The sequence below is a fragment of the Ursus arctos genome, unplaced genomic scaffold, assembly GCF_023065955.2.
Source record: "Ursus arctos isolate Adak ecotype North America unplaced genomic scaffold, UrsArc2.0 scaffold_14, whole genome shotgun sequence".
NCBI classification, from domain to species: Eukaryota; Metazoa; Chordata; class Mammalia; order Carnivora; family Ursidae; genus Ursus; species Ursus arctos.
Genome location: NW_026622808.1, coordinates 35,016,673 through 35,028,851, shown reverse-complemented (window position 1 = coordinate 35,028,851; position 12,179 = coordinate 35,016,673). Strand labels below are relative to the sequence as shown.

The 12,179-nt window shown below is 55.5% G+C and overlaps 1 protein-coding gene across 3 annotated transcripts; it reads right to left on the bottom strand.

Moving 5' to 3' along the window:
- Window positions 1–1,367: 1,367 nt before the first annotated feature.
- PPM1M (protein phosphatase, Mg2+/Mn2+ dependent 1M) lies at window positions 1,368–6,067 on the bottom strand. Of its 3 annotated transcripts, none has more exons than XM_057311753.1 (10): window positions 5,815–6,067; window positions 5,021–5,144; window positions 4,624–4,878; window positions 4,087–4,199; window positions 3,663–3,777; window positions 3,438–3,556; window positions 3,212–3,275; window positions 2,873–2,980; window positions 2,615–2,763; window positions 1,368–2,251 (listed from the first exon to the last, which is right to left on the bottom strand). In XM_057311753.1, the coding sequence occupies exons 1-10, from the start codon at window positions 6,030–6,032 to the stop codon at window positions 2,107–2,109; spliced, it is 1,410 nt and encodes a 469-aa protein (XP_057167736.1). In that variant the 5' UTR covers window positions 6,033–6,067; the 3' UTR covers window positions 1,368–2,106. The 3 variants fall into 3 exon arrangements, with proteins under 3 accessions (XP_057167736.1, XP_026356755.1, XP_044240823.1); XM_026500970.4 differs by having other exon boundaries at window positions 3,663–3,747; XM_044384888.3 differs by lacking the exon at window positions 5,815–6,067 and adding an exon at window positions 5,367–5,803 and having other exon boundaries at window positions 3,663–3,747.
- Between the last annotated feature and the right edge of the window lie 6,112 nt (window positions 6,068–12,179).

Here is a 12,179-nt window from a genome sequence, read left to right as displayed (position 1 = left end):
CCACTTTGCCCGTGGTCACTGGAGGTTGGCCAAGGATTATGAAGAGCAGCAGAGGGAACATGCCAGCTTGTGAGTGAGAGGCCATGCGTAGGTTCTCCTGGCAGGCTGCTCAAGGAGAAAGAACCCCCCCCCCCACCCACGGCCTGGTGGGAGGCCTGCTGCAGCATGAACACACAGGTCAGCGTGGCTGACCCTGTGACCGTCACTCCCGTCTGTTTGGCGTGCTGGCCGTGGATACACCACGGGGCCCACTCCCCAGCCTTTGGCCTTGTGTGAGGAGCAAAGGCAGCAGCGGGCTGCCAGGGTGAGCTGCCTCAGCAGTTGGTGTGGGTGAGAGGCGGGCACAGGATGCTGCCCGCACTGCTGGGGGGCAGGGGCGGTTGCTGAAGACAGGAAGTAAAACTGCAGGCTGGTAAGGCGTACTCCCCCATCGCTCGGCCGCCTAGCTAGAGCAGGCCTGGAGAGGCTGCCAGCGCTTCGGCGGCCCCAGGTGTCAGGACCTAGCTGTGGACAGATGGAGGCCCGGAAGTGCTGGGCTGGGGGACAGGACTGTGCAAAATGAGGAATTTGGTAGTTTCCTATCCCTTTCCTGGAGAATGTACAGGAAGTGGGGTCTAAAATGAGTTCATGAGGGGCACCTGGCTGGCTCAGTTGGTAGAGCATGTGACTTTTGATCTCGGGTGTGAGTTCAAGCTCCACACTGGGCATGGAGCTTACTTTAAAAAGATAAATGGGCAAATTAAAAAAATTAAAGGAGCTAATGGCAGGAAAGGGGGCCTGAGAGCCTCCCCAATAATCTAAACACGTAAGTTTTACCATCAATTCTGGTGCCTCTTAGCCCATGTCCCTCGTGGCCCCCATCTAGGGTTGTGAGTTGCCTCAATAGAATTTATCCTAGTTGTAAACTAAAGTAGGAGTGTGAGGCTGAGTCATAAAGGTGGTCGCCTTGTAGTTCAACAAACGCTCTGAGCACCCGGGCCTCAGCGAGTGCTAGGTGAGGACAGTCTTGTGGGGAAGGTGAAGAACTAAGCTGTTCATCAGACAGCAAGCCCTGGAACCCTCAGTGATTTGTCGCCAGCTAATTCTTGGTTTATCGAAATCGGCATCCAAAACCAAGTTAAAGGCGCTCCTGGTACATCAAGCCCAGAGCTCACAGATGGTGGTAGAGACGTTTCTGTTCCCTGGACCACAGTTCTCTCACTGGGGCTCACCCCACGCTGGGGACTGAGAAGGCCTTTGGAGAAAATGCAGTCCTGACTACAGGCAAACTTGCAAGGTGGAGCTAAGACCGATTCTTTGGAAAGTAAAAGAGCAAAAAGTGTACTATAATGCCAAGCTTTACAGCAACTCATGATTCACAAGGGCTCTTCAGCACACAAACATTTAATAATAGGGAGGTGACGGGGAGCAACAAAACCAAAGGCATTGCCGGCACATCAGCCTAGGGCAGGGCTGGGGCCAGAAAGGAGTGATCGGGACATTCCTGGCTCAGCAAACTCTGGGGCTCCTCTTGCCTCTTTCTGTTCTGCCCCAACGTTACCCCCCGGGCCTGGGCCTCACCTCCAGTGGCAGAAGAGGGTCAGGGCAGGACTTGGGCTGGTCTCTCCCGAGGGGCGGATTCAAGATGGCTGTTGAGCACATAGGAGGCTACCCCCAGCTTTCAATAAGGCACCCTGCATAGGCTTTGGGGGTTACTGAGTAAATACCCTGACATTCATGGGTTGGAGACCTGGATCCAAACAGGCTCTTCTGCCCCTCCTGGCATTAGTGGCCAATGCCCTTAGTCCGGCTGTCCCCATCTGGCAATAACATTGGGCTGCTAAGACCCTGTCAGAGGAGCCCCACCTGGTTTCCTACGTTGTAAAGAGAGGTTATTGGTAATTGTGCTCTTGCCCTGCCTGCCAGAGGGGGCCCTGGGGAGCTGGGCTCTCCATACTTTTCCAGCTTTCACTGCCTGATATAAATGCTCTCCTTGAAATGGGCTGCGGTGGGGGGTCAACCCATTGTGTTTAGGCCAGGGCAGGCAGGCCTGCTGTTGACCATGGTGGAGGGATGCCCAGACTATACCCGGCCCGAGAGTGGTTCTGGGATATAGTGTCTGAATCCTCAGCGGCCACCGCTCCTTTGGCCCTGGCTGTGCAAGGGAATCACGAACACCGAGATGTCGTCGTAGGACACCTGCCCTTCCCCTGTGGGACCGTCGTCCTTTCCCTGTGTGCTGTGTATCAGCATTTGGGCCAGCTCCGAGAACCTGTGGGGATCATCCTGCAGATGCACTTTGGAGCCAGAGCAAAGAGGCAAGGGCACCCCTCAGGGAGAACTTGCTGCTAGGGCTGGGCACGTGGGGACCCAAACCATGCAGTCCAGCTGCGGGCCAGGCAAACCACATGCATGGGAGGGCCACGGGCTGGACCATGGAGATTTGGGTCCTGGGGATTTCTGAACCCAGGGATTTGGGGGACCCACAGTCACCCCCCCTCCGCCCAGAAGCTTGAGAGAGCTCTGCTCCTGACCCCCTGCCCTGAGCCGGGCTCATCATCAACTCTGTCTTCTCAGCCACAGCTACTTCTGGTGTTGCGGCTGGTGCCAGCCAGGTCCCCAGAAGCGACAGTACCTGTGTGGGTCCTCTCGGTTGCCAGGGAGGAAGCTCCGTACTAGCCGTGCCACCTGCTCATTGGACAGGACATCCCAGAGACCATCAGTTGCCATGACAACCACATCCTCCTCCTGCAGCTCCAGTTGGTCCACATCCAGTACAGTCACCTGCAAGTGAAGCCTGAGGATCCCTCCGCACTCCCTTCCCGGCTCCCGCCAGCCTCATTGTCTGCCTTCGGGGGCAGACGGAAGCTGGTGCGCGCTGCTGCCCACTCACCTGTGGGACGGAGAGCAAGAAGGGCTTGAGGTGAATGTTTGTGTCCAGGACTCTGAGCTGATGGTCTCCCAGGCCCCGGGAGACAGCCAGTGTTCCCAGTAACCGAGCCTGAGGACAAGGGAGATGTGAGGTAATGGCCAACAGCCCCAGTGAACATACAAATAAAGCACACGGAAGCATAGTATGGCCCTCAAGTGCCCTGCGTGGACGGACAAACATCCCGTAGCGTTGCAGCAAACTCCAAGACCCCAGCTACAGCCCCCACCAGAGGAAGAAAGGAGCTCCCACCTCTGCAGGGGGCAATTTAAGAGGGGTTCCTAGAGGGGGCCGTTCACTGACCTGCCTGCCCTGCCCATGGATCAGGGGGTACTTGAGATCCGACTTCTCCACGCACTTGTAGCTCCTACCAGGAGCAGACCCAGCATCAACCCAGGCCCCACCCACCCCCTCACCTCCCCGCACCACGGAGCCCACCCTGCCCAGGTGCGAGAGGACGGCCCCCAGGTCACACACTGGGCCTGGACACCAGGGTTCTCCCCACTGTGTCCAACCCCACCTCGCTCACCAGCCTCTCATGTGGTGATCCCGGAACAAAACCTTCTGCCCCAAGTCATCCCCCTTCAGTCGCCGAGGAAACTCCAGTCGGGTGAACTCACCAGCCAGAAGCTCGGGGTAGACAAAGGCCTGGGGTAGGAAGGCCAGGCATGGATCAGGTTCTCTCTGGTGGCCTCTGGTGACCCTGGACTCACAAGTTGGGAGTCCACAGCCTCCCTCTGCCAAAGGCACCTACCAGCTGCTGGATCCGCTGCCGCTCAGTCTCCGGGGTGAACTCGGAGCTCAGGGGCCGAACCTCGTCTTTCCGTACCAATATGGCCCTGGACAGGTGGCCGAAGAAAGGCAGAGGTCTGCGGGACAGACTCCGCCCTCGTTCATGGCCCCCCTCCTGTCAGCCCCTCTTCCAGCCACCAGGGACCAGCTCTGCCCCCCATGACCACCTACAGTCTGCAGAGAAGAAGCTCAGCCCTTGGGCCTGGCGCTTGAGGAGTCTGCCCTCCCTCGCATCTGCTGTCCACTCACACCTGACATGCAGGTACACAAGCAACTCAGCCAGGCAATCCCCATTTCCAGCCCTCCACTTCCAGCCCCTTTCACTGTCCCCACTGCCTCTGTGCCCGCCTGCCCGGCCCCAACCCCACCTACCCTCCAGCTCTTACCTGCTGTCCCCAGCATTGGCCACATACAGCTTTCCCTGCAGGGACACGGCCACCAGGGCTGTGCAGCCGCCCACCTGGCCTGAGGCCTCCAGCTCCCGCCCGATCACCTCATCCTGGGGCAAACCGAAGCCACTTGAGCTGCTGCTGGTACTGCCACGATAACACTCTGTCCCCAGTCCCCACCCCACAGTTCACTTCCCCACCAGCAAGCCTGGCGGTCCCCACCCTAAGTCTAGCTATGACTCCAGGATCCCTGTGGTCAGAGAATCTGGATGTATCCCCTGAGAGGGAGGGAAGTCCTATTCAGAACTGAGGAAGGGATAGCAGCCCCTGCACCAAGGACCCGCAGGGCGCACGAGGTACGCGGCACGGAAAAGCACGCGGATAAACGGGAGGGCTTATGATGACAACGACGACCACTACTAACAAGCCAGCCCCATCCTGTCCTCCCAATGCAAAGATCCAAGGAGACCACCGCTGTGTGCTGCAATGCCCCTCAGGTCCCTGGTCCCTTCCCCAGCCAAAGGCCACACTCACACATTCCTGGAAGGCACTCTCCAGAGCCCCGATCACCAAGTCTTCCGCCCTAATGCCCTTTTCTTCCACAAAGTGGGGATCACTGGGGCAGACGCAATGGCCGCTGAGGTGCATGGGGGGCCGAGTGGCCACCATGCCCTCTACCACGGCCTCCAGCTGTCGGCGCAGGCAGGAGTGCAGGGTGTTGGCAGCCAGGATGGCTGCAGCTGGACCTCCGTGCCCATCAAACAGGGCCCAGTAGTGACCTGTCAGGAGCTGTGCAGGAAGGGCTTGGCGTCAGGCTCTGCCTGGCTTCCCCAGCTGGGCCCTGGCCCAGAGCAGAACACTGAAGCAAGAACGTCCCATCTGTAGTCCTGGTCCCAGCCTGTAAGCCTGGCTCAGGCCCGGTCCTACTCACCTCCTCGGGGCACAAGGTCAGCCACTCCTGGTCCTCTTCAGCTGCAAACGCACACCTCCCTATGCACAGCTGCCCACAGGCCGCCTGGTCCTCATTGAACTCCGACTTCTCTGCATTGATGATCCTGAGGCCGGTAAGCGATCAGTGACCCTTCAGGGACACACCCATGTCCCCACGGGCAGACACCAGAGCTGGTACACAGAAGGAGGAGCCCTACCTCTGCGACAGCAGCCCCATGCTGCCCCTAACACACACCCGGACACACAGTAGAAGTTTCCTAACTGGTCAGTAACCTCAAGCTAAGGCAAAACTCAGGGCCCAGCCCCCCTGGAGCCTACCCGCTGACCTGGGCTGGGAGGTGAGGGTGGGCTGCCAGGGCAGATCTGGGCTCCTTCGCCTATCCTCCACCCCACCTCGGCCAGAGTTCCTGTCCCGTAGGGCGCCGGCCACAGCCCCGGGCGAGATGCGTGCGTGCGGGAGAGGCGTAGCTCCCAGGCCACAGTGCTGGAACTCTACCCAGTGTCCCTGCCTCATCGTGGAAGCCCCAGAAGCGCAGGTCCTTCCCAACTCGCAAGCCTCTCTGAGGGAGGCTGGAGTCCCGAAGAAAAGGCTGCGGTGGGACCGGGAGTCGGGGGGAGCTGTCAAGAGTCCCAGGGGCGGACAGGAGGGAGCTAGCCGCAAGGCTGGGGGGTGGGGGCACTCGCTCAGCGTGGGCTGTCTTCCAGGTTGGTCCCGGCGCCGGGGCTGGCCCAGCAGGGCCGGGGAGCGGGGGCCCGGGGGAGCGGGGCACTCACTCGGCGTAGCCTGCGTTCCAGGGCAGCGCGCGACCCCGCGCGGGGCTGCGCACGGGCCGGGCGTCCGGGCGGCGCGGGGCGTCGGCGGGGCCGGAGCCCGAGCCGCGCAGGAAGCGGGGCCGCCGGTAGGGCACCGGGCTGGCGCGCGGTCGGGGGGGCCGCGGCGCGGGGAGCGGACCCCCCGGCAAGAAGCGGCGCCGGAACCAGCCGGCGGACATGGCGCGGCGGCAGGGGGCTGCCCGCGGGGCGCCGGGCGGGAGGAGGAAGCGGGCCGGGGGCGGGGCCGGGGCGGGGCGGAGGCTACCCCCGCACCCCGGCCTCCCGCGGGGAGCGCGCGCGCGCGGCCTGGGCGCCCTCGGGCCTGCCGAGCCCCGGCACGACCCCGAGAAGCCAAGGCTGTCGTCAGGCCCACTTTACAGGCAAGCAAACTGAGGCCTCGAGAAGCGAAGCGGCTCGCCCGCGTCCCACAGGCGCCCGAGCAGGCCTGCTGCGGCCGCACACGCGGGGGGCGCCGGCCTTGGCCACGGGAAAGTCCCTCCCGGCCCCCCAGCGAGGTGCAGGGGTCGTTCAGACCGCAGCCAGGGCCTCCAGGTGGGGCCCCCGTCCGCAGCCGAGCCTCCGGCCTCCTCCTGCTGGGCCTCAGCCTTGCGCAAGGGGAAGATGGGAACAGGATGTGCTTGGAGGTGTCAGGCTGACGCGTTGAGTAAGACGCTCAGAGCACAGGGTTCCCTCAGGTGGCCTTCATTCCCCACCCCCGCAGTCTGTCACCCTCCGCCCCGGATGGGGCTTGCTGGTCACCCTGGCCTTCCTCATCGTGGGAGGCTGCTCCCCACTTCGGGGACAGCCTCCCAAACGACTGCCCCCCAAGTCAAGAGGTCCTCTCTGGACAGACGCCAGGATCGTCACTAGAGTGTTGGTGGCTGGGGGACAAGAGGAATTCATGGTCTCCAAAAGGTTCCAACCAGAGTTCAGACCTGGAACTAAGGGAAGTGAAAGCCTTTCATCTTGGCTGGGGGCGAGATGTTGCAGTCTCTACACCACCCCCCCCCAGCCAGCTCTCACGGTGGGGTCAGCAGTAGTGTCTCCCTTCGCATCTGCCTGTTAACAGGGTGCTTTGTCACCCTTCTGTCACTTAAGCCCAACTGCTGGTGCAGGACTCCTCTGTCTCATAAGGGGGACTCAGAGGCCCGCAGAGGGGAAGTGTCCTGATGCCCAGGGTGTGCTGTTTCCATTATGACAGTTCAGCTGACTCAGACCCCCCACAGGGTATCTCTCTTCCCCTTTCCTCCTCGAAAAGGCAGGCTTGCCAACTCAAAGCCCCTGAGGCCCTTAGCCCAGGGTCCCGGGGGAGAGCTGCAGCAGGAGTCCCTACCTTTGCCTCCACTCCCAAGCCTAGCACCTGCTCACGACGCCCTACTTCCTCTGGGCTGCAGCCCTGCCCCACTGGGAGGTCCCCCTGCCCAAGGAGGATTGTTTTTGAGACGGGAAGCTGTGCCCCATGTCCCCTCCCTCAGATGACTCCAGTCCAGAGCAGCCTGGGGGCTAACTTCCCACCCCCACTGTGTGCACCAGGCCCCACGCTGGGGGCAGGAGCACAGCACTAATGCAGGTGGGCTCCCCTGCTCTGATGGTGGAATCCTGGTGGATGGCGTGTGATCCAGCTGGCAAGGGGCTGGGGGCAAAGTCAGAAAAAGCTTCCCAAAGGACCCCTGAGCTATGCCCTATCATTGGGACAGAAATGGACCAGGGACCCAGGGTGGGGCAGACCCAATTCAGTCTGTGGGCTCACCTCCTCATCCCTACCAGCCAATGGCTCAGAGGGTTTTAAAGTCTAAAATGAGAGGAAACAACACACAGTCTATTCCTCCAACCCATCATCTTGGGCTCCCCTGTGTGGGATGAATCCTGTCTGTTCAGAGAAGCTCCTGAGATGTTGCAGGAGGTCTGCTGCCCAGCGTAGCCTTGGAGCCCTGTGGCAGTCCCATCCTCCCCGTCCCACGGCGGCCTGGGTGTTCCTCCAGTGCCACAGTAGCTGCTCCGGCCTCTGGGTCCCTGGGAGCCTCTACTCTTGTTGGATCCCAAGCCTGTCTCGGTTTCTACGTCATGTTGCTGAAGCACATCCTCTAACAACTCTCTGAGAGAGGATGCCTGCGAGGTAATTCCCTGGGTCCTTGCCAGTCTGCGAGGGTTTGTCTCAAAAGCCTCCCCCGCCTCTTTTTAAAAATAAGCTCTACACCCAACATGGGGGCAAAAGCCTTAGCTTTTGACTGATATTTTGGTTCAGAATTCTGAGTTCTCTGTTCATTGTCTTCTGACTGTTGCTGCTTCAGCAATCCAGTGCCCCTCATTCCCAGACCTTTGGATTGACCATTTGCCTTTTTCTTTCTCCAGAAGTTTCCAGGCACTTCCATCGCTGTTGTCTGAAATCGTAGGTGAGGTTCCCTGGGGTGGGTCTCTCTTCGTTCCTGGGCTGAGCCCTCCCTGGGGGCCATGCAACTCCTCACCCCTCAGTGACACTCTTCTCGCGACTGTTCAAATGAACCCAAGCTTGCCCCCCTCCCGGCCAGACACCTCTCCTCGGCTAACTCAGCCAGCATGTGAGGGATGGGGGTGAGAGGAGCAAGTTCAGAAAAAAGAAAAGGTTTTTATGCTACATTTTTTTCACTCACAATGAGAATAGCTTTTGTCGAGTCCCATGACTCAAAATTTCAAAGGCGGGTGCTTGACTGGCTCAGTCGGTAGAACAGGCAGCCCTTGATCTCGGGGTCATGAGTTCAAGCCCCACGCTGGGCATAGAGATTACTTTTAAAAAAATAAATAAATAAAAATTAAAAACAGGCCTTTATAAAAAACCCAAATTTAAAAGGTGTAAACGTGTATTTAGTAACAAGTCTCTGCCCACAACCCTAACCCCTCCCTGGCCAGGCAGTTCCTCTCCCTGGAGCATTCCAATATTATTAGTTTCTTGCGGATCCTTCCAGAGATGCCAGGTATTCTGTGCAAATTCAAGCAAGAGAAAATTTTTTTTTTACCTGTAAGACAAGAAATAAAGAGTGTTGGCAAGGATGTGGGGAAAAGGAAACTCTGTGCACTGTTGGTAGGACTATAAATGGGTTGCAGCCACTGTGGAAAACAGTATGGAGGTTCCTCAAAAATTAAAAATAGAACTACCATGTGATCCAGCAATTCCACTTCTGGGTATTTATCTGAAGAAAGTGAAATCCTGAATGCATGGGCCCCCTCATGTTCACTGCAGCATTATTTACGATAGCTACGACGTGGAAACAACCAAAGTGTCCACTGACAGATGAATGGATAAGACAGTGTGGTACACACACACACACACACACACACACACACACACACACACAGAGGAGTGTTACTCAGCCATAAAAAGGAGGAAATTCTGCCATTTGCAACCACACAAATGGACCTTGAGTGCATATGCCAAATAAAATAGAGAAAGATTAAACGCTGTATGATCTCACTTGTATGTGGTATCTAAACAAACAAATCCCAAATTCATAGACACAGAGAGCAGACTGCTGGCTGTCAGAGGTGAGGGGTGGGGGTGGGTAAAATTGGCGGAAGTTGGTCAAAAGGTACAGACTTCCAGTTATAAGTAAGTAAGTTCTGGAATGTAATCTATAGCATGGTGACTAGAGTTAACACTGCTGTATTGCACATTTGACAGTTGCTAAGAGAGTAGATCTTGAAAGTTCTCATCCCAAGAAAACAATTATAACTCTGTGGTGACATGTGCTAACTAAACTTATTGTGGTCGTTTCACAAAATATATAAATATTAAATCATGCTGTACACCTAAAATTGATACAATGTGATACATCAATCATATCTCAAGTTAAATTAAATACTTTAAAAATTACATATATGGGGGCGCCTGGGTGGGTCAGTCAGTTAGGCGTCTGCCTTTGGCTCAGGTCATGATCCCAGGGTCCTGGGATCGAGTCCCGAAGGGCCCCCCCCCCTCCCTGCTCAGCAGGGAGTCTGCTCTTCCCTCTCCCTCGGCCTGCCGCTCCCCCTGCTTATGCTCCGTCAAACAAATAAAATCTTTAAAAAAAATTTAAAAAACTAAAATTACATATATGTAAAATTTTTCCTCCTCCCCTCCTTTTCTTTACATGCGTGATGGCATACTCTGTGCCATATCCTACACCCGACATTTTCATAAAAGATACCTCTATCTTTTAGTATTAGTCCTTGAAGGCCTGCCTTATTTGTCAAGGCTACAGAGTAGTCTGCAAAAACGCAGATTTCTGTAGCTAGCCTCTCAGTGATGGCTAGTTAGCCTGTCTTCAGTTACTGGCTGTACAGTCCTTTGCGGGGGCGTGTGGGTAGGATCAGTTCCTAGTAACGGAATCGGCGGGGCAAAGGCAGCGCTACTCATGACAACCAAAAGGTGGAAACGACACAAATGTCCATCGTCTGGATGAATGGATGAACCAATTGTGGTATATACGCACAATGGAATATTATTCAGCCGTAAAAAAAGAACAAAGTACTGTCACATGCCACAATGTGCGTGAGCCTCCAAACCTTTATGCTAAGTGAAAAAAGCCAGATAGAAAAGGTCACCTGTTTCATGCTTCCATTCATATGAAATATCCAGACTAGGTCAGTCCGTGGAAGCAGAAAGCAGACTGCGGGTTGCCGGGGGCTGGAGGAGGGAGCAATGGGGAGGAACTGTTTAATGAGTACAGTTTTCTTTCAGAGCGATGGAAATGTTTTAGAACTAGAGACGGTGGTTGCACAGCATAGTGAATGCGCTGACTCGATCACTTTAAGTTGGTTACATTTTTTTAAGGATTTTATTTATTTATTTGACAGAGAAAGTACAAGCAGGGGCAGAGGGAGAGGGAGAACCAGGCTCCCCCATTGAGCAGGGAGCCTGGCGTGGGGCTGGATCTCAGGACCCTGGGATCATAACCTGAGCCAAAGGGAGACACTCAACTGACTGAGCGACCTGGGCGTCCCAGTGTGAATTTCACCTCAATTCATGGGGGGGGGGGGGAAATACACATTTACAATTTTGTAGATATTGTCCTACATGAAGTTTGCCCCAATTTCCTCTCCCGTCAACCTATTTTCCCATCATTTGACCATCACAGTTTTTCATTAAACTTAATCTTTCCCTATAGATACAGATATGCAAGTCTAGTTTGACTTCCATTTATCTTAGTAAGAAAGGATCATCAGGGGCGCCTAGGTAGCTCAGTCGTTAAGTGTCTGCCTTCGGCTCAGGGCGTGATCCCGGCGTTCCTGGATCGAGTCCCACATTGGGCTCCTCTGCTGGGAGCCTGCTTCTTCCTCTCCCACTCCCCTGCTGTGTTCCCTCTCTCGCTGGCAGTCTCTCTGTCACATAAATAAATAAAAAATCTTAAAAAAAAAAAGGAAGGATCATCAATTTTCCATAGTTCTAGAGGCCTATTTGTATTTTTTCTGTGGATACTCTGTACCCTTTACCCAGTTTCTTAGTGAGCCATTGGGTTTTTTCTTATTGATCTGGGAGCTCATTATTTATTTATTCTTAAGATTTCATTTATTTATTTATTTATTCAGAGAGGGAGAAGAAAGGCAGAGAGTGAGGGGAGGGGCAGAGGGAAAGAGAGAATCTCCAGCAGACTCCCCAAGGAGCGGGGAGCCCGCCTAGGGACTCAACCCCTGTCCCCGAGACCATGACCTGAGCCAGAATCCAGAGTCGGACGCCCAACTGACTGAGCCACTCAGGTGGCCCAGAGCTCTTTATTTTGAAGTGAGTTACAAGTATGTTGTTTGTAGACAATTACAGTTTGTTGTTTGTGTTTTGGCTTTGATGGTGGCTCTTTCAATCCAGACCTTTAATTTTTTTTTTTAAAGATTTTATTTATTTATTTGACAGAGAGAGAGACAGCCAGCGAGAGACAGAACACAAGCAGGGGGAGTGGGAGAGGAAGAAGCAGGTTCCCAGCAGAAGAGCCTGATGTGGGGCTCGATCCCAGAACTCCGGGATCACGCCCTGAGCTGAAGGCAGACGCTTAACGACTGAGCCACCCAGGAGCCCCCAGACCTTTAATTTTTAATGTAAATGAATTTATCGATTTTTTTCTTTGATTTTTTTTTCTTTTATGGCTGCTGAGTTTGGTGACATACTCAGAGGCCTCCTTCACTCCAAGATTCTACAACACTTTCCCTTTGTTTCTTCAGTATTTTTATAGCTCACTTTTTTTTTTTTAACCTTGGATCCACCTGAAAAAACAGTATGTTCTAACGATTTCAATGGCTGACTCTGTGTTGAGAAACATCAGAAAGGAGCAGCCAACCTGTTCCTGGATACTGTGTTCATCCTGGACTCATGTGAGGAACTG